Below are 20,360 nucleotides of genomic sequence, written 5' to 3'. Positions count from 1 at the left end.
AGGTAGGAGGCATCGGCAGGTTCAAAAGGGACTCTGAATGCTGGGGAATAAAGAAAGGCAGAGGGACCAGCTAATGCGTCAGGGTGGGAGACAAAACGTTGAGCCAGAAGAAGCGCCAGCCTTACTCAGTAGGGCATTTACGTTTCCATGAAATTATTTTATCAGAGAGGGTCAGGGTACACGGAAATAACATAAGAAGAAAATGAAGCCAACAAGCTCACCATCTGGCATGCTATTAATGGAAGAGCTGCCACATCTTCAGCTATACCCCAGGGTTATCCTTATATTTATAAATAAAAAGAGATGAGGGAGGAACCCCAACTCCAAGGACTAGAAACGCATGTACTGACTTGCATGTCAGGATGAGCCCTCACTCAAAGTTAGACTTCTCTCAGAGATCTCCTTGGAACAGCCTAAAACACAGCTAGAAACCCAGCTAACAACAAAGGAGTGTGGAAAATCATGGGCCTAGTGCTCCCACTCACTCTCTGGTCCTCTGAGCTACCAGTATAGGAATGTGAAAGAAACCCACCCCTGGACTGAAGCCCAAATGCACAGGCAAAGGCATTTACAGAGAGGGCTCCACTTGTTGCCACAGAGCTCTTCAGGGCCAGAATACAGTGTACAATTGTGACAGATGAAGAAGAGTAAAAAATAGCTTATATACTAGAGGTAACAGGGCTATATACATACCCAAGCACTTCATGTCCTAGTGCACTGGTTTTCAGCCCATGGCAATAAGTGCCCAGGAATCCAGGGACCATTTCTACAAGAAGTAAGTTCATTGATATGGTATAGCCTTAATATGGTATCGCCTTCCACACATGTGACCTTTTCAAGAGAATTTGCCTTTCAAAGCCTTCAAATGCCCCCAAGTGAAAACAGCAGTAATTGGTAACATCTGTTCACCTGGGAAATATCAGTGTGAGGATCTGATGGTTAAGAAGGACAAATGAATTACCAGTGAGTGGGTGCTAAGATGTTTGCAGGAGACAAGGACAAGTTATCGAATTTCAGGAACAATCAAAATTCACAGTCAAATTAGCCAGGCATCTCCTGCTAAATTAGTATCTCCTGTTAAAACATCTTGCTAATTTGAAATCGAAAGTTTAAATGTTAACACTTAAGCCATCAACAGATTCAAAAACATTAGTTTCTGTTAATTATTGTAGCTACTTAATCCTTTCATGCTACTTTATTGTCAGATGAGCAAGCCTCATTTTCAAGTAATTCTTTAATAAGGCAATGGCTAATGTATTAATTTTGAGAGTGCTGAAGGAGTTAACTTTCAGTTTAACTCTCAATAAAATATTACCACAGAAGGCTGAAGACTTGAGTTCTGTTTTTTTTTGTTCTTCCCCCACAGGATCCTAAATAGAAGAAGCTCAAAGGGGAAAAAAAAAACCCAACCAACCAACTGAACAACCCCAGATTCAAAAGACATACAACCAATTCACTTCACAGCTATACCTATATGGGAAATCAGCCATTTCAGTGCAACCAGGAACAACAGTGTTAACTGACCCCTCACAGATTTGTTCCCTCAGCCCAAGAAAATGCTGAACTGTTTCCTCAGTAACCTTTTGTCACTTCTCCTGGCTAAGCTGTGTGCATGCAATCTTTCCCCTAATGAAACGTAAGTAGCATAGATCTGAAACGCTCTGCAGAGAAGTGACCTTTCCACTGAAAGGCATATATCTGTTCAAAGTTATTTGTTTCATGGAACAGATACAAAGAGAAATAGCAAGGGCTGGACTCAGATTATGTTAGTGAAACAAAATGATTACCTACTCCTAATTCTATTTCTCTAACAAGAGCAATCCAGTTTGACTTAATAGAGTATAGTCTGAAAACTTAGCTCTTCCACAGCTGCTGTGAACCCAGAAGGTTTCCACAAGATTTTCAGGGAGAATTTTGTTGACTTTTCAAAGCAGCTGCAGTTACAAGTGTCTTCCCTTTTCACAAAGCCTGCGCTTCTGCAGCTCGATATTTCTACCTTGCTCTTCCCGAGATTGCCAAAATCATGGAGTTGAACATGTTGTGACACAATCAGCCATTTGAAGCATCTGCTTTCCACTTGAATTTTATTTTTAGAAGCTTCCATAACCTTTCAAAGCACATATACCCAAAGTTAGACTTTGACATGAAGTAAAAAACTAAGAAGAAAATCTGAAGGGCTTGACAAACTCTAGAACATAAGCAAGCTTATGACATGTCTCTCATTTATAAAATGATTGCTGCTTTGTTTCTTTTATAAGCCCGCAGATGTGGCTGCGAACGCCCATGTGCCACACAGAAACCCGAAGTTTTCTAGCTGACAGTTGCCAGTCACGGGCTTAAAAGCGACAGATCTTCAACTGGTAACTCTGAACTTCAACTAAGGCCCTCAAAGAAAAAAGATCCTAAATCACAGTAGTCCTGAATCCTTACATTCAAGTGTTTCTTGAGGACCTTGAATCATCTCCTCACTGTTGGCCCTGCCTTGAGTGAAGAGTTGGACCAGGCTACCTCCAGGAGTCCCTTCCAATCTCTGTCCCACTAAGAGTGAGCATTCAAGTGCTGCCACAAAAAGCATTTTCTTTTGCCAGTCCCCAGTGTTTGTTTCTGAATTACTCTGAAACATTTAAAAGCATTAGACACATTTTTTTTCTGTTTGCAGCATTAATCTGTGTGAATCCAATGCTCAAAATTACTTGATAGGGTCCTTCTATAATTCCTGTAAGATATCTTACTGTATAAGGTTTGACAAAGCATTCTCGTTCACATCAGCTATATGTATTAAATTAATTCTGCAAAATCCCTTTTATTTCAATTCTGTTGAACAAAACTGTAGTATCTGACATGAATTTCAACAAGCAGCACTCTCAGAGAAGACCCCTGGATCATATCACAGAACAGCTAGGGTTGGAAGGGACCTCTGGAGATCATCCAGTCCCACCCAGCTGCTATAGCAGGTTCACCCAGAGCAGAACGCACAGGAATGTGTCCAGGTAGGTTTTGAATGTCTCCAGAGAAGGAGACTCCACAACCTCTCTGGGCAGCCTGTTCCAGTGCTCTGGCACCCTCACAGTAAAGAAGTTTCTCCTCATGTTGAGATGGAACCTCCTGTGCTTCAGTCTGTGCCTGTTGCCCATCATCCTATCATTGGGCACCACTGAAAGGAGTCTGGTCCCATCCTCTTGACACCCACCCTTGAGATATTTATAAGCATTGATGAGATGCCCTCTCAGCCTTTTCTCTTCCAGGCTGAACAGACCCAGCTCTCTCTGTCTCTCCTCATAGGAAAGGTGCTCTAGGCACCTCATCATGTTTAGATGGAACATAATGTAACCCAGCTTATTTCCAGTAACTCCAATCAACCTGAGACAATGTACGCTGGCTGAGGATCTGGCTCATCCCTGTCAGTAATCAGAAAGGGAAGGTGTTCCCCCAACTTAGAGTCACTCCTGAGCAAATATCAAGCTGTTCTGCCCAAATGTGCTCCTTGTAAAGGACCAGAAAGACAGCTCTGCTACAAAATATTGTGAGGAGCCCCATAATTTGTCTATACAGAGGATATGTAATTGGATGTTTCCTAAGACAAAACTGGAAAGTTACAAAGGAGTGAGGTGACAGAATGGAATGAAACCGCTTCTGCACCAGATACTGAAGCAATAAAATGTTAGTCTTTTAAGAGCAAAAGGTGTCCCCCTTTGTGTGTGAAGAACTAGCCTCTGAATACTGAGCAACATCTACACACAAAAACTGTCCACAGTCTACAAAACAGAAATTATTACAAATTCAGAAAGAATTATGTGAAGATATTGTGGCATGAGAACAGGACCAGAACTACAAAAGCAAGGCAAACTGAAGAAAAATAAAGAAGAAAGGACTCCAGGTTCAATCAGAAAACCACATGAGAAGGTAACAGCAAAAGAAATGAGAAAAACTGCCTGCTGCTGTGCGCTGCATGAATATTTGCATCTGTCAACAGGCCATCAAAAAGCAAATTGGCACCAAGTCATAACTCACCATTTGCTATTTATATTCTGGCAGCATTATGTTTGTGCAATTTCTATCAGTCAAAGTCTCTTTTTTGGGGATGGAGATAAGAAAAGGACATATTGTAATCTACTTCTGCTATTGCTGTTTGTATTTGCTGAGTTATCTGGTTCTTGATGTGTGCCTTTGCATCACTTCTTATCCAAAAATTGACATATTTATCCAAGAATGATTTTAACACGCTAGCCTTGTTCAAATATGTACAAAGGCTTTGGCAGACATTTTCAGCTATGCATTTTATAGCACTTATGCCATTAGGATGTAAAAGGCAACACTTAATTGTGTGTGCGTACTGCAATCACAGCCTTGTCAAGGTACCTCATTGGAGCAGTGGAGACAAGTTTATGGGTAAGCAGCCTATTAGTAAGTCTTTCTGAAGGCTTTTAGCTGTGAACTGGTGAAGCCCATTTAGATTGTACAAAGATTAGACAAAGACATACTGCTTCAATCACTTCATCCTAGTTGTAGCTTTTTATTATATTTTAAGCTGGTCAAACTTCACTTTAAACCACAAATTATCTGGGGCAAAATTTGGATAGATCATCCCACTTGCAGAGTTTCGGTATGGATGAGAATTTGACTCTGTCACTGTAGAAAGCATCACCAGTTTTGCAGCGCAGATACAGCCTTTTAAAGCTATGAGTGCTTGCGCCCCTGTGCAGCACAACATGCGACTTGCAATACAATGGCCTAATACTGCACTGAGGAAGGAGATCATCATCAAAATGAAACTGACTGAAGACCTAGGAGATACACCCAAGACCCCTGGGAATGGCAGGAAGCTGGGCCAGGGGAGGTTTAGGTTGGACATGAGGAAAAGGTTCTTCCCCCAGAGGGTGGTGCAGCACTGGAACAGGCTCCCCAGGGAGGTGTCACGGCCCCAAGCCTGACAGTGTTCAAGAAGAGACTGGACAAGCCCTCAGACACATGGTGTGAACTGTGGGGTTGTCCTGTGCAGGGACAGGAGTTGGACTCGATGATCCTTGTGGGCCCCTTCCAACTCAGGACATTCTATGATTCTGCGATCTTTCTGCACTGCTACCTCCTGTTTGTTTGGAGAACATCTGTAGCAAGGAACTGAACCTGCAGTTGCAAAGGAGATGTGGGGAGGCAGACAGGACAAGGAAAATAAGCAACATAAGGTGGCATGTTCTAGCGCCAAGCAAGGAAGGAACAAGAGATACCAATGAGAAAAACAAGGAAGTGCTAAAATATGAACCAATATAAGGGGTGGGAGGAGTTCCTAACATTTATTCCCTCTCCCACCTCTGCAGCTGTACTTTGACAGCAGCTTTACCCAAGTCTGAACCACTACTAACATGCTCCTGTCCTTTCTCTCCCCTCTGTTGCACCCACATCAGCACCTGTTTGATTTTGTAGGAATCCAGAGTAGGCAAATAAACCCAGAGTGAGGCATTTCAACAGGTTGTGTTGTCACCAGGCAACAAATTATTAATACATGACCATATTCAACTGAGAATGAACTGAACGGGAAACGAATGGATAATTTATAACATTTTGCTACTCTTATCATGTACTGCTTAAACCTTTATTTACACAGATAGCTTTCCATTCTGTTCAAAATAACGGAGGAAAGCAACTGCACAGGGATTTCACAAGAAAGGTTTCTTCATCTCTCTAACAGGTGAGAGAACAAGTTACAGGGAGATATGCTTCTACTTGCAATTTAAGTTACTGAAATTCACAGTGCTCTGAATGGTCATTCATAATGCTGTGCGATATAATCACATACCTGCAGTGCTTTGTATCTGAGCCCAAGTTTTCTGATATTTTGCTCAGTGCAGGACTATAAAATGGGTGTGCTTTGAAATGCCTGAAGTTTAATGAGAGATTGTGCTCCTGGCAGAGCATCACACTTGCGCTATGTTTCTTTAGCCATGGACAACACACATGTACTTAATCAATCACATTTCAGGAGGAGGAGGAGGAGGAAAGCAGCTATTTTCTCCCAGCTTATCCTGCTCATTTTTTTATGCCCCTCCAGAGCATAAGGCCAGAAGCCAAGATGACTGTTTTTCATATGCAGCCCAAGGAAAGTAACTTGACCATCTTCTGCTGACAAAGAATGGACTTAAGAAAATCATGGCATGCATGTGCACCACTGCAGCAAAGCACCAATGCACTGTTCCTCCATAGCACACCTTCTTTTGTTACAACTAGGACAGACAAAAGCAGCGCAACTGGCAGGTCCAGTTCACCTGCCCTAGCAAATCTGTGCTACACAGCACTGCTGGACAGCTATGGGGTGCAGGGAACACTCATGTATCTCTTTGGTGTGGTTGGGAACTAAATGGAAACTAAGGAATTTCTGTGGGACAAGTTAGGTGCCTAGATGATAAATGAAGTCTAAGCTGTCGTGTTATGCTCCCCTTACTGAGATATACAAGCACCTCCAGAGAGCAATTAATCTCATAGTAAGATACACGTTCCAGATGGTTTGATGAACTGCCTGTTGAAGGTACCATGTTCTCACTCTTAACTATGAAGGAAGGAGTGATTAGCTAAGGCTTTGACGTATAGTTTTAAAATGTTTAAGCCAGAAGAGACAAACCTCAGTCTCAGCAGGAAGGAAAGAAGCACACAACAGGCAGTTCAGCTCCCCTCTTTCCTCTGACCAGAGGCTGAACATCCCTCCCATTGCCCCTGAAACAGGAAAATGCAGTCGTAGAATCATTTAGGTTGGAAAAGACCTTTAAGATCATTGAGTCCAACTGTTAACCTAACACTGCCAAGTCCACCACTAAACCATGTCCCTAAGCACCAAATCTACACATCTTTTAAACACTCCCGGGGATGGTGACTCAACCACTTCCCTGGGCATCCTGTTCCAGCGTTAACAACCCTTCCAGTGAAGGAATTTTTCTTAATATCCAGTCTAAATCTCTCCTGGAACAACGTGAGGCCTGGAGTTATCAGCCTCCACTTCTGACACTAATGACCCACTCACACATACACCTCCAAAGAGAGTGGCTGAGGGGAACATCCCATAGCTGGGGAGGGAGCCAAGCTCCCCCCACCACAGCATCAACCCAGCCTCACCAGTACTGTGCAAACCAACTTACAGGCACGGCCATGGTCACCAAAATTAACAGCGTGATTTCCCTGACCCCTTCAGCCAGGGCAGCAGCTATCAGCAACATTCCTGTGCCGCCTCTTCATCCCCAGCCGCCCTTCACCGCACAGCCGTGTCCTCCGCTCCGCACCAGCTCACGCGTCCCCGCTCAGGGAGCCAGCTGAACCGAGAGGGGTTATGAGGCATCATTTGAGAAGCCTTCCCTGATTACAAGTTAGGCTAATTCATTCAGGAAAATTACATTCATTTGCCAGTTGTCTTTAAATACATCAATCCACTCTGAAAATGGACGGGATCTGTTGGCGCTTACAATTATATTCCCGCTTCTGTTCATTCTACAGAATATTGTAACAAAGCAATCAGCAGTTTAAACAGCCTGCTGCCTCAGGTTACAGAAGTTGGCTCGTGGATTATTTTCTTTTCTGTTTTAAAAAGCACATAAACTATTAACACAAGTCAGTAAAATTCCCTGTCTCTCAACAAGGACATTCTAATAATCTGTCAACAAAAATCACAGTTTATTGGGTTTCTACTTACGATCTTCTTCTAAGAAAAATGTAACTGATGTGTTTCAGAATTATAGGAAAAAGAAGCTTTTATTATAATTTCAGAAGATCCAGCAGGGTTGGTGTGACAATTAGTGAATATTTAAATGCTTGATATTCATTGGAAATAGCCTGGCAGTGATGGCCAAATAACTTCAGGCATGAGAAGAAAAGAAAGTCTCAGACTGATGAATAACTGACATTTGACCTGCTGTTCACTTCCTAAGCTGGATAAAAATGCAATTCATATTGAACTGAAGTTGGCTAAGAAAGCATAAAACACTGTTTCATGTTTCTGCATTGCTGTACTGTCTAATGCTATAATTCTTTTATTCACTGGTTATAATATGCATATCGAGGACAGGGCTAAACACCTAGGACAATGCAATTCCTGTAATCCATAAATATTAGAGAAAATAATTTAAACATTTCTAAACCATGGCTGAAATCTTGAATTTAATAGAGTAACACAATGCTTGTGCAAATTTGTAACAAAGTACATGCAATCTTTGTTGTTAAATATTAAGACATTCTAATATTAAGCTTTTTCTGGCACGCTTACACTGGCCTGAAGTTGGTGGGACGTAAACTTAATAGAGGGCATTTTCCTCACAAAGGGAATACGAACTATTATCATAAGGCTATGTTAACAAACAAAACCAGCCAAACAAAAAAACCCACCCAGAACATTAGCTTTAAGAAACAGAGCCCTGTCAGCATTACGAAGTCCTTCTCTCTAAGAATTTGGGACTTGAGGCACAGAAATTCCCTGTGAAGACACCACCTCTAAACTCCACTGGAAGATAAATCATTGCTGACTAAGCCCATTTGGTCTTTATTCTCTTCACTCTCAGATAACCTAAAGATGAGGAAGCCTTTCTCTTCTGAGAGAAAAGCAAATTGAAATGAAATGTTTACGACCGATGTTTACTAAGGATTATACCCTCACCCTGCTTTCTATTAAGAGACTCCTGTTGCTTAAGAAACCAGGTGTTAATCCCTCAAAGCAGATGACATTTTCTAACCCTGCATATTTCACAAAGCTTGAACACACTTAGAGGGAAAGAAAGTTTACATAAGACACAAACCAGATGTTCAATAAACTTGGGTAATCTGACAGACAAGTATGTTTTGTTCTTTCCGAAATCAGCCACAAAAAGGCAGCAACTATTTTCTTCCAGACACAATGAAGAGGACTTTAGTTTGGTTTTAATTAAAGAGACCGGATCCTAACTGAGAGAAGAATCGTTCCCTCCTGTGATATACTTTGATCTCACCTTTGATGCTAATGGAAAAGAAACAGCTCTGACTTTCTATTTAGCATCAGTAGTATCATCATTCCAGGCACATCAACTTAATTCACCCAGAGAGTAGGATGTGATCAGTGACAGGCATCATGTCAGTCAGGGTTAAATGTGGTCTGTGTCACCAAATCATCCTGACAGTCTAACATGAGAATCAGTCATGTCTTCAGCATTACCTGAAAGGAACAACACTGACTCTTTCTGCTTAGGAGTAGTTTTAAAGCAATTACTTCTGCCACTGAAACAACTATAAAAGTAAGCATAATATAAATGGCACAGACACCAAACATTAAAGGCTTTTATTCCCCAGAATGATCTACAGTTGATGCAACTAGCAGCTATTTTTACATTTCCTTAAAAACTGTGTTTTGTTTTGTTTTTTTACTTAAACTGGTTTGATTCTACATGGGAGATCATATTAAAACAAACATAAGAAAATCCATAAGTTTTACTATGGTTTTATGGAATCGATCCCATTCTCTTACAACTAACTTAGATGAGACTGGCGGAAATAAAACCAGTGCAAAAATCAAGCAGAACTGGACACTTCTACACTCTCTTGTATAATACACAACTTTTATTTGGCAGTGTTGGATTTCACAAGTCTTGCAGAAGAAGTGCCAACCTGTCAAAATGCCCAAGATCTATCTATATAAGATTAACATTATGTGTACAAGGGTGAAAAAATGTTCCCCCTCCATTAGATCAGTTGTTTTAGTTAAAGCTGTTGTCCTCTTACCTAGCAGAAGGAGACTGTATTTGCCCATTCTATCACATAGTCCTAACTCAGCCAAACATTAGCTGAAACAGCCTAGTGTATTATGGACCTCTGCGGTCTTCAGTTCACACATCTAACTAATATTTCAGTAAATTCAAATCAAAAAGCAAGAGACAAAAATCTATTCCTCACTTGCATGCAATCCCTCCAGAAAGCTAACACCGTGACCAACACCTGCAAGTGCTGAAGGATCATCAACTTTCAAGTCATGGCCTGATCTTTAGGCACTAATCACCTACAACTGCAGTTGAAGCCACCTCCTGCCTAAGAGTTCACCACGGACTCGAACTAAAGGTACAGAAATTCAGTCATAAAAAGCTGAATAACCTAAAAGAGGGAACAATATTCTACATTTATCTTCTCATAGCAGTATAGACAAACGTGCTCAGAAAGATAATCGGTGAATTTTTTACTTTCCTTTTATATTAAAGGCAATAATACGAAGTTAATATAATCTTTTCTGTGGAAGCAGCAGTGGCCACCTTTCCCAATCATCTGTATTTGCTTGAAGGGAGTTAGGCAACCAGCTAACTGGATGTGTGTAAAAGATCCAGAATTACCTATTCAAGCTTTCACTGGCTTTTTGGAATATAGGGATGATTGGAAATTCTGCAATGGAATACTGTTTGTTAATATAAGGTTTTTCTTATGTACCCTTCCTTCTACAAAACTGCATTTGCAAAGGCTGATGAAAAGGCCTTCATTGTGGCTTCTGTTTTTCAAGTCTCTACTTTATGGGTTTTTCCTGGAAAAAAAGAATCATTTACAGGCCCATATGAAGTCATGTTGATCTCTACTTTCTTTTCTGGGTTTTGGTTTTTGTTTTGTTTGTTTGTTTAGTTTGGTTTTTTGCTTGAGGGAAGCTAATAAAATGAGCCAGACACAGAATGATTATATAGCACCAAAACACTAACACCAAAAGAATCAACTTTCCTTTAGAAAGACAAATGACACCAAGGTTCCTCCACTTTTAAACAGCCCAAAGAGGAGCAGCACTCTGAGGGGAATGGAAGTATGGCATGTTTTTATTCTTGTTTTATTATATACAGAACAAACACAGAAATATGAAGGATTTTGCTCTAATAAAAACAAGTCATTTGCATAGGATGGGAGAAAGGGGATTGCCTAAATGCAAGGATATAGGATCTTGCCTCCTGAAGATAAAAAACCAACCACACCAAAAACCAAACCACACACCACCAAAAAAACCCCACAAACAAACAAACAAAAACTCCACCACACCAACCCCAAAATAAAACAAAAACCCAAGAAAAACACCACACCAATAAAATCTTTGTCCAGTTTTAGCTAATAGGGGAAAGAAGAAACTGTAGGAGTAGCACGGAAGGAGGACTAGACAGATGGATAGTCCCAACTACTTCACTATCTCCCCCAAATTCAGGAAGAAGTAGCACCAATATCCGCATCTATTTTTACACAGACTTCACAAGCAAATAATAAACCAGCATGACTTAAACCTCATACTGTCCTACAAGACACATTACAAGCAGCAATAAAACCACTCAAAGTTTGGCCCATCTGCTAATAGAGAAAAAATTGCCCAGCAAAATTCCTGAAACTATGGGAAACACGAAGCCCTGTCAGTTCATGCTTGTATCATATCTGGAAGGTTATTTTCATAACCATGGCAGCCCAAGTTTTGTAAAGAGTCATTCAGGCCTTCAACCATGCAAAAAGCCTTTAATTCTCCACTGCAAAGCAAGCCCACAGATGTGCTTAGCCATGTAATGTTTAACATCTTCTGCCCACTGCCACAGTTTCTGCTCCTAAAATATTTTCTTAAAATGGTGTCACTTTCTTTTTCTGTGTATACTGCACCAATCTGGCTAAAACCAGCAAGCTTTTAAATGGGAGCATTGGTTTTCCAACATGAATAAACATCTCAGTTTAGATGTACTAAAAGTTTTTCAGTTTTGTGACATGGGACTAAAAAAAATTATTGCCTCTTAAAGCAGACTGAAAACAATGCATATTGCTTCATTTGACTCTGCAGACCTTTAAGAGACAAAAGGCTTTAAGGAATCTGCTGCAAGAGACTTTATAATCTAAGCATCCTGCAAATCTCACCACAAGATTTGACTTTAAAACAAACTGGGCTCTCTTGGAATAAAGGTAGTTATGAAATAAAAGCCTCAGAAAATAATCATATTGAAGTGATCTGAACAGAGAGTTGTTTAAACAGCCAGGTCTTCCAGGTATTGCTGAAGTTTAGAAACAAAGAGTAATGCTGACTTCTAATAGTGATGGTTAAAAAAAAAAAAAAACTGTTTTCTCAAACTCCCAAAAGCAAAACTGGAGTTACATGGGTGCATTGCATACTCCTGCTACCTATGTTGGCTTCTAACCAATTTAATGAAAGGGATTTCATCTTAAAAATGTTCCTACTAGGTGTTTGTTAAATCGTATTATTAACTCTTACAAACTGCACACCATTTCCAAAGTGTGGTGAAGTAGCAGCTGGGAAGGGAAGGAAGGTTAAGGTTGACTCTGGGATAACAGGGATATTCGTACCACATAAGATAAGCAGCACAATTTCATTAGCATTTGATAATTTAAACTAGAACTACACTTTTGAACAGTGATGATTACCTAAAAACTGCTAATTTTAGTCTGCTTGCTATGGATATTTGATAGGCATTCTGAAGGGCACAAAGACATAAGAAGGTGCTACACACATAAGCATTTTGCTTGGTGAGAGTTCAGTTCACACACACCTGCCTGTGCAGAGAACTTACTCTACTACAACAGAATCTGAGACTGAACACACAGTTGGGTCACAAAGAGCAGCAGAGAGCAAACCAAAAAGTACATGTGTGTACACACACAACATAGACAAACAAAACGTTATAAACAGGTAAAAAGTATTTTTTTAAGTTAGGATTTTGCAAATCAGAGTTCTTTCATCTTTAATGCAGAGATAACATTTTTTCAGTGACCACAAGTGTTTTCACAGGCCACTACACGTGTGTATCTCACTGGTAACTCCCCCATTTCACGGAAGGGAAAACTGAGCCAATAAAGTCATGGGGAGTTACCATAGCTACATAAAATGCAAATCGCAAAAGGATGAAATTTGAACTCAGGTTTCCAGTTTCCTATTCACTGAACACTGAGGACTTTGAAAAATATACATTCCAGTACACTTTCATAACAGTAACAGTGTTCAACCACCTGACATGTTAATCACCTAAGCATGGCATGTTAAAATCAATAGTAGTTACTAACAGCTAGTGTAAATCAGAATTGGTTTTTGTATCAAAACTAATTCAAACTGATTCTTGTGATCACACGCAGGCAAAAGCAGCAGTAACTCTGTTTCCTTGGCAAGTACAAGCCTAGATTTATTTCAATGGAGTACAGAAAAACTTTGGATGAGATTGTTTGCTTTCCTTGTACTCAACAAATGAGTACTTGGCATCTGCAAGAGTGACACAAATTAGTGAAAACTCTGACAATTTGAAGTTACTATCTTAAGGACTTGTTGGAGGAAAAGAAAAAAAAAAAAATCTGTATAGATCTATGGTTTACTGGATCAAGAGCAAAACAGCATCAAGGACACATATCAACTGTGCAGAAAGTAGAATAAATCTCTGATGTAATATTTGAAGGAAAAAAAATACCAAGGACTTTCACTTCTTCTGAAGCCATTCAAACAGAATAGAATAATAACTGGAATGTTATGGTTTACTCCACTGTTTAATGTTATTCTATTGCATCATCGTCATCTGTTTAATGCTGATAAAACAGCCATTTTCTCCGCAAAATTAATTCATTAGCCAAAGAATTACTGTCGAAGTAAAAAGAGAACTGTTTTGAAAACATGCATTTTCAGAAATGCCTGAATAATCTTTAGCCATCCCAACCTCCATATCCTTACCGGAACATCAAAAGTTTCTTGCGTGTCATCCAGCATCTGAATTTTGATGGAGATGAGTTTTCCTGGAGGTGTCATTGGTGGTTTCTGTCCATGCTCCAAGGTACTGATCCCAGCATTTTCCTGAGCTCCTAACCGGGATCCAGCTGTTGGTCTCTGCTCTGTTTCACCCATGTTTAGAGAAACACGGTTCTTATATCTGGTAAAAGAATAAGGGGAAAGAGGACCACGTCACTATAAATAAGAGTTGTTGCACATAAGCATTATGGTATATATATACTTACAGCTAATAAACCGTATGACCATTAACACAAAGTAATAACCTTTATGATTTTTTTTATGTCTCATATGAAGACAAGAAAACCAGGCAAACTATACTTTTCAAAATACACAGGCTAATCACCTCCTGGAGGTAAGACTGATAGACTGGCTACAGCACTGCACAATGGAAAAGGAAACGAGACCACACTGGAAACAGAGCACAACACAGATTTCAAGGAATTATGCTAATTTTTATGTTTTTATGAACGAGGCTGTTAGCAGCAACAGCCAGAGCTCCCAGAGAAGGGAGGATGGTGAAGAGAGGTGGGACAACTCATCACTTGCTGACCACCATCCCATCCTGGCCATATCAGTACTTTCTCCTTTGGTCCCTTCCAGCTTCCTCTGGCCCTTTTGCAGTTGCCACTTTGTCTAAGGGTCTGCAGGACAGGAAAGCCAAAGGGGCACAAGATTACCCCAATTACATGGCCTAAATATTTTGTTTCCTTTGGGGACCAGAGCTACTCTAGAACCTGGAGCCTGGCCTGATCCCACCAATGGGCCAAGGACTATGAGGACATGCTACTGGGAGGTCCAGAAGAAGCCAGAGCAAAAACACCAGTTAGGAAAAGCAAGGGAAATCTGATTTCCCACAGAGGTCTGTGAGCAGGAAAAGAACACCAAGGAACCCGTCTTCCTTACTGTGCCTGCACCACTCGCTGAATGTGGATTTCTGCTTTGTATCCATGGAAAGTAACCTCAGAAACCAGCTTGCTAATTTTGTTTCCATGCAGCTTTTGCACCACATTACACAGCACATTTCTGCTCAATAATTATTCTATCTTAAAAAGGAAGCAGAGCTACAACAGTGATTCAGAGTGATTTTTCATTAACTGGCACAACATTGAACCTTCTTTTTTAATTCAAGGACCATTAGTTTTACTTGCCAAATGTTACACATCATACCAGCATTTTATTTCACTTTTTTCCTCCTATCTTTCGACATTCTAGCTGGGTTTCTGATGAAACCTGCTGCTACTGTCTATTTATCTTTCTTGGTAATTGCTTTTCCATTCTGCATGACTTTTATGTGCTGATCAATGACCATTAGAAAAACATGTAGCACACAAAAACAACGGAAATGTAACTTTCCAGCTGAACAGAGGCACAAGAAAAGTACTGCCAATCATTGTCTGGCTTTTACTCTGGGGTTACAAATACTGAGAAGCCTATGGGAAAAATAGGAAGCACAACATAGCCGATGGATTAGCAAATGCATCACCAGTTCTAACGTATACTATAAAGAACAGTGGCATGTAATAAGATACCAGTTCCCTCCATAAGGACAGAATAAAAGCAGTTCAGCAGGATGTACTGTTTACTGCATATCACTGTCACATCCTGACTAATCTGTTCCCACAGATTTTTTATACAGCAAGTGGATTGGAGTAAAAAATTTTGAAACAACACTTTGATTAAAAGGAAATAAAGGAAAAATAAAATAGTTAAAAAAGAAGAAGAAAAAAGCGTTTGCTGAGAAGGAAGGGAATGAAAAATTAGGAATCATGCACTTCTACATATCAGCCCAACAGGCGCAAATAAAGGAGAACAAAAACTGCAGGCAAACATTTGCAATGAACTGGCACTATCCTACCCAAGAAGGTTGGCGATATTAGGAAAACCTATCCAAGTGCATGGCAAATACTACTGAGAGGCAAACTTTTCCTCAAATGGCATTGTAATCTTAAACATAAAAGGAATAATTTAAAAGAATAAAATAAATTGAACTATATTAAACCCTTTTTATGAGACAAGAAGTGCCAACAAGAAAGCTGAAGTTGGAGGCAGGAATTCCAGAAGACATCAAGCTCTGTACAGCAAGACTCCAGGCCTACTTGCAAATAAATCTGTTTTTCATGCATGTGAAGTACAAAGGGACATTTAAAAAGGTAACGAACCCTGTCTGGAAGTGCCACTGCACACAAAGGTACTGGTCCACGTCCTTGTTAATTCAAAAGCTGTTTTAAGAGTTCTTCTGGAGACACCATCTGCCACAGACAGCACCAACACGGCAGAAAAGATCTCTACAATTGCTCTGTTACTACAGTAGTTTTTGGCTAGGTATACACATTTAAAGGGGATGAAGAAGAAATCAAGAAATCTGTTCTTTCCATTAAATCCTAAACATAGGAATCAGTCCAGTCAGTTCAAGTGATACTATTAAATAATCAAGACAAGGAAATATTACAGAGCTTGAACCTTTCTATAAATATTCTTCTGGCTAGATCTAGTGGCCCACACATCCAGACAAGCCAATAAACTTAGCGAAACAATGAAAAAGGACCCAAATTTAGAAGCCAAAAAAATCATGGAGGGAAGATACAAGCCAAACCTCTCCATGTATACAGCTGTGAGGGGTTTTTATTACTGTTATTACTACTGTTAGTAATATAGAAACTCTAATATAGATATACTGGATCATTCAGTTACACACACACACACTTCCTTTTTGAAAGCGAAGACCTAAGAAGTATGGGCCACCTTCATCACGTGAATCTGCTACTGAAAAGCAGACCTTTCCATTTTATAGTCTGTATGTATATCTAAACATCAGCATGCTGTACTGGACATTATTTAATGTTTATTCTGTATGACACTGATCTCACTATGGTGCCATCATAACATCAGCATAATATCTTTATTGTGCCTTTATATAAGAGGCCTCAAAAATTGTTACAATTACCCTCTCTCAAATAGTGTAATGCATTGGTCAAGCTTACCTTTTTGTAAATCCCTTTGATATAGAAGACAGTGAAGTAAGGTCACAGAATGCACCAGAAGAGTATTAAGCAAATATTGACCAAACCTGGGGGGATTAGGATACCTAACATCTGTCACGATGAGGAGAAGGATCAAGTTTGGACAGAAGATGAAGAATTTGAAAGACACTCTAGTAGAAAGACTATGTTGATGAACTAGGGAGATTCTTAAGGGAGATGGAAAAGCAGTGGCCAACACAAGCAGCTCTAAGCGAGATTTAAGTGGAGATAGATAACCTGAGTCCAGGAGCAAAGAATCACAGAATGTCCTGATTTGGAAGGGACCCACAAGGATTATCGAGTCCAAGTCCTGTCCCTGCACAGGACAACCCCACAGTTCACACCATGTGTCTGAGGGCTTGTCCAGTCTCTTCTTGAACACTGTCAGGCTCGGGGCCGTGACACCTCCCTGGGGAGCCTGTTCCAGTGCTGCACCACCCTCTGGGGGAAGACCTAAAGAGAGTGGCAAATAAAAAGGACTCATCTGAAGTCTGAAAATTAAGAGTTTCTGTCTGCTCTTCTCGGCAGCTGGTGAAATGCAGGGTCCAAGTCTCATCTGTCATTTCTGCTGCAGATTCACTGGGTGTCAGTGCCCTTCTCAGTAGTGCTGTAGCATCTACAAAGATGGAGAGAGACTGCTGCAGACAGCTGACCTGCAGCCCAGCTTATGCAAGGGGAGAAGTTACCAGAGACAGCTGAGCAGCCCATGGAGGAGCCTTGGACGCTCCTGTTCCTTCCCCACCTGATGCTGTGCACAGGCTCTCACTCTCCTCAGACCCAATGCACCTCACCAACCCAAAGGCAAGCAACTCTGTGTTCATTCTTTGCTGGGCTGGCAAATTAAATAAGGTCTGGGCAGGCTGGCAAACCTAGGGTTAAGCTAAACCCAGCCAGCTGCTGGCAGGCCACTAGACTGACTCAAGCCACCTCACCTAACTCTACTCAAAATACTTGAAAGACACAACTGCCATTAGATAGATTACTAAACGTGTTTTTGTCCTAATCACATGTTAACAATCCTTTTACACAGATACTACATGCTTAGATGAAAAGTTTAAGTTCTGTATATACTTACTCAGCAGCTGCACAAGGGCCAAGCTGTGGTTCAGCATAATGCCATTTTAGTTCTCGGTGTTCACAACAGGTGCATTTTAGAGCACTGGAAAAGTTCAGGCCAATTAAAGTTTCCATCTATTTTTCTTTGGCAGGATGAAAAAGCAATGAATGTGACTTAATCTAAATGGAGCTGGAAGTATAAACAGCACCTGGGCGGGGGGAGGCAGCAGGAAGAGGATGGGAAGAAAGGGTTGCAAAAACTGTGAAACACTGAAGAGAGAAGCAATACACCACAGTTAGAAATGTGAGCAGTGCTCATGTTGGAATAGATGCTAATCTGATGTGTTAACTACTCTGCTCTTCTAGACCAGGCAATGATATTTGGATACTTGATGCAAGAGGTTCCCGAAGACTCCTGTTACAGGAGAAGAATGGCACCAGGTATCTAGGCCTTTTCCACTTCTTTTGTTTTACTGAAACACATTTTCACAGCATGAAACAGAAGGCAGCACACTGTTCACTATTCTCCTTTTCGAGGTAAGGAAGCCTGACGCACAGTGGGATGATGTGACTGGCCTGTGAAGTCACCAAGTAGACTAGCTGCAGAGCTAAAGCCTCTTAGATGCTGGCCCAACACTGTCTCCCAGATCGTATGGCAATAAAACATTTGAAAGAGATTAAAGTAATCAATATAATACCAAATGAGATGACTCAAACCGACTCGATGCCTTATAAACTGTCAGTAAGAACTAGGAAGGCACTAAAGAACTAGAAAGGAACAAATTAAATCCAGATCTTCTAAAGGATAACAAATGTGAAGTACCAAGGAGAAAGAGGGGCAATCCAGGCAAACTGCTCACATGTGCTTTTGACTCTCAGCTTCTTGTACAACTTTTGGAAAGACTCAGCTCTGGAGAGGATTATGGTGAATACTGCTAACTCTCAAGTACTCACCTTCAGTTCTAAGCACCTTCATATTTGCAGGAAAACATAAAGCTTGACAAATTGAAGTAAGTTTAAGGAATCATAAAGAATAAGTTCAAAGGAAAGACAATATACATATGTTACATGTGAATAGGTCAGTGAGAACAGCTGCCACAAATCTAGCCGTGAGGGTGAAGGTGCCACCTCTCTCCGAGGCCCAGTCCACCCCCACACCAGACATTAATGCTCCAAAGCAGAAGGAGTAGGACACGTCTGCACCTCAGCTGCCCCACCACAGAGGCTAATTTGTCAACCAAGCCCACTTCTCCTACAATGTGCTGATCATTCATATTTCCTTTCCCCTCCCCATGGACAAGAGCAAAGCAGGTATAAATATCTGGCCCTGCCAAAAGTACGTAACAGACCTGTACATCTCCAGTAAGGGAAAATTCTATACCTGCAACATAAATTATCAGTGAAGCTCTGTTTTCATTAATATACCAGAATTACCATAGACATGAAATAAGAGAGCAAGGTTCCTGAACCCATATTAAAATAATAATAAATAAAATTTGGGCAGAGAATAACTTAATGAAGTTCAACAAGGGCAACTGTAGGGTCCTGCACCTGGGGAGGAATAACCCCAGGCAGCAGTACAGGTTAGGGACACCTGCTGGAAAGCAGCACTGCAGAGAAGGACCTGGGAGTTCTGGTCAACAACAGGTTGACCATGAGTCAACAATGTGCCCTTGTGGTGAAGAAGGCAAATGGTATCCTGAGGTGTATTAGAAAAAGTGTGACCAGAAGGTGGAGGCAAGTTCTCCTCCCCCTCTACTCTGCCCTGGTGAGGCCACATCTGGAGAACTCCATCCAGTTCTGGGCTCCCCAGTTTAAGAAGGATAAGGAATTACTGGGGAGAGTCCAGCAGTGGACTACAAAGATGATCAGGGTCCTTAGAGCACCCTTCTTATGAAGAGAGACAGAGTGAGCTGGGTCTGAGAGGGGATCTCATCAATGCTTATAAATATCTTAAGGGTGGGTGTCAAGAGGATAGGACCAGACTCCTTTCAGTGGTCCCCAGTGACAGGATGAGGGGCAAAAGGCACAGACTGAAGCACAGGAGGTTCCATCTCAACATGAGGAGAAACTTCTTTACTGTGAGGGTGCCAGAGCACTGGAACAGGCTGCCCAGAGAGGCTGTGGAGTCTCCTTCTCTGGAGACATTCAGACCCCACCTGGAGACATTCCTATGTGATCTGCTCTGGGTGAACCTGCTTTAGCAGGTGGGTTGGACTAGATCATCTCCAGAGGTTCCTGCCAACCCAAACCATCCTGTGATTCTGTAATTCTATAACAAGGCAAGAGGACCAGAAAGACTGAAACCAAATTCAGTCTGAAATGACAGGGAGCAGATAGAGGGCAAATACAGCTCAGGCTTTTGTATTTGGTGAAACATTATTCCAGTTAATTTCTGCAAGTCCATAGCAGACTAATACAAAGCAAATATGGAGTTTTTTAAAAAACGGAGCTATTCATCTAGATAAAACTAGTAACAATCCTTCTCTAAAACACACAATTTTGAAAGTTACAATGAAATCAGTGCGAAAGAAGGCAAGAGCTCATGCACACCAGGTGCAGCCGAA

At 40.9% G+C, this 20,360-nt stretch overlaps 1 protein-coding gene across 4 annotated transcripts in view; it reads right to left on the bottom strand.

Moving 5' to 3' along the window:
- Positions 1–20,360, bottom strand: part of FARP1 (FERM, ARH/RhoGEF and pleckstrin domain protein 1) — a 225,339-nt gene that overhangs the window by 164,439 nt on the left and 40,540 nt on the right. For all 4 annotated transcript variants that reach the window (XM_065057309.1, XM_065057313.1, XM_065057321.1 and 1 more), the window contains exon 2: positions 13,661–13,856. In XM_065057309.1, the coding sequence (XP_064913381.1) occupies positions 13,661–13,831 (171 nt within the window). In that variant the 5' untranslated portion in view covers positions 13,832–13,856. The remainder of the gene's footprint in view (positions 1–13,660; positions 13,857–20,360) is intronic.

The sequence above is a fragment of the Columba livia genome, chromosome 1, assembly GCF_036013475.1.
Source record: "Columba livia isolate bColLiv1 breed racing homer chromosome 1, bColLiv1.pat.W.v2, whole genome shotgun sequence".
Taxonomy (NCBI): Eukaryota; Metazoa; Chordata; class Aves; order Columbiformes; family Columbidae; genus Columba; species Columba livia.
This window is presented reverse-complemented; position numbering and strand designations above follow the sequence as displayed.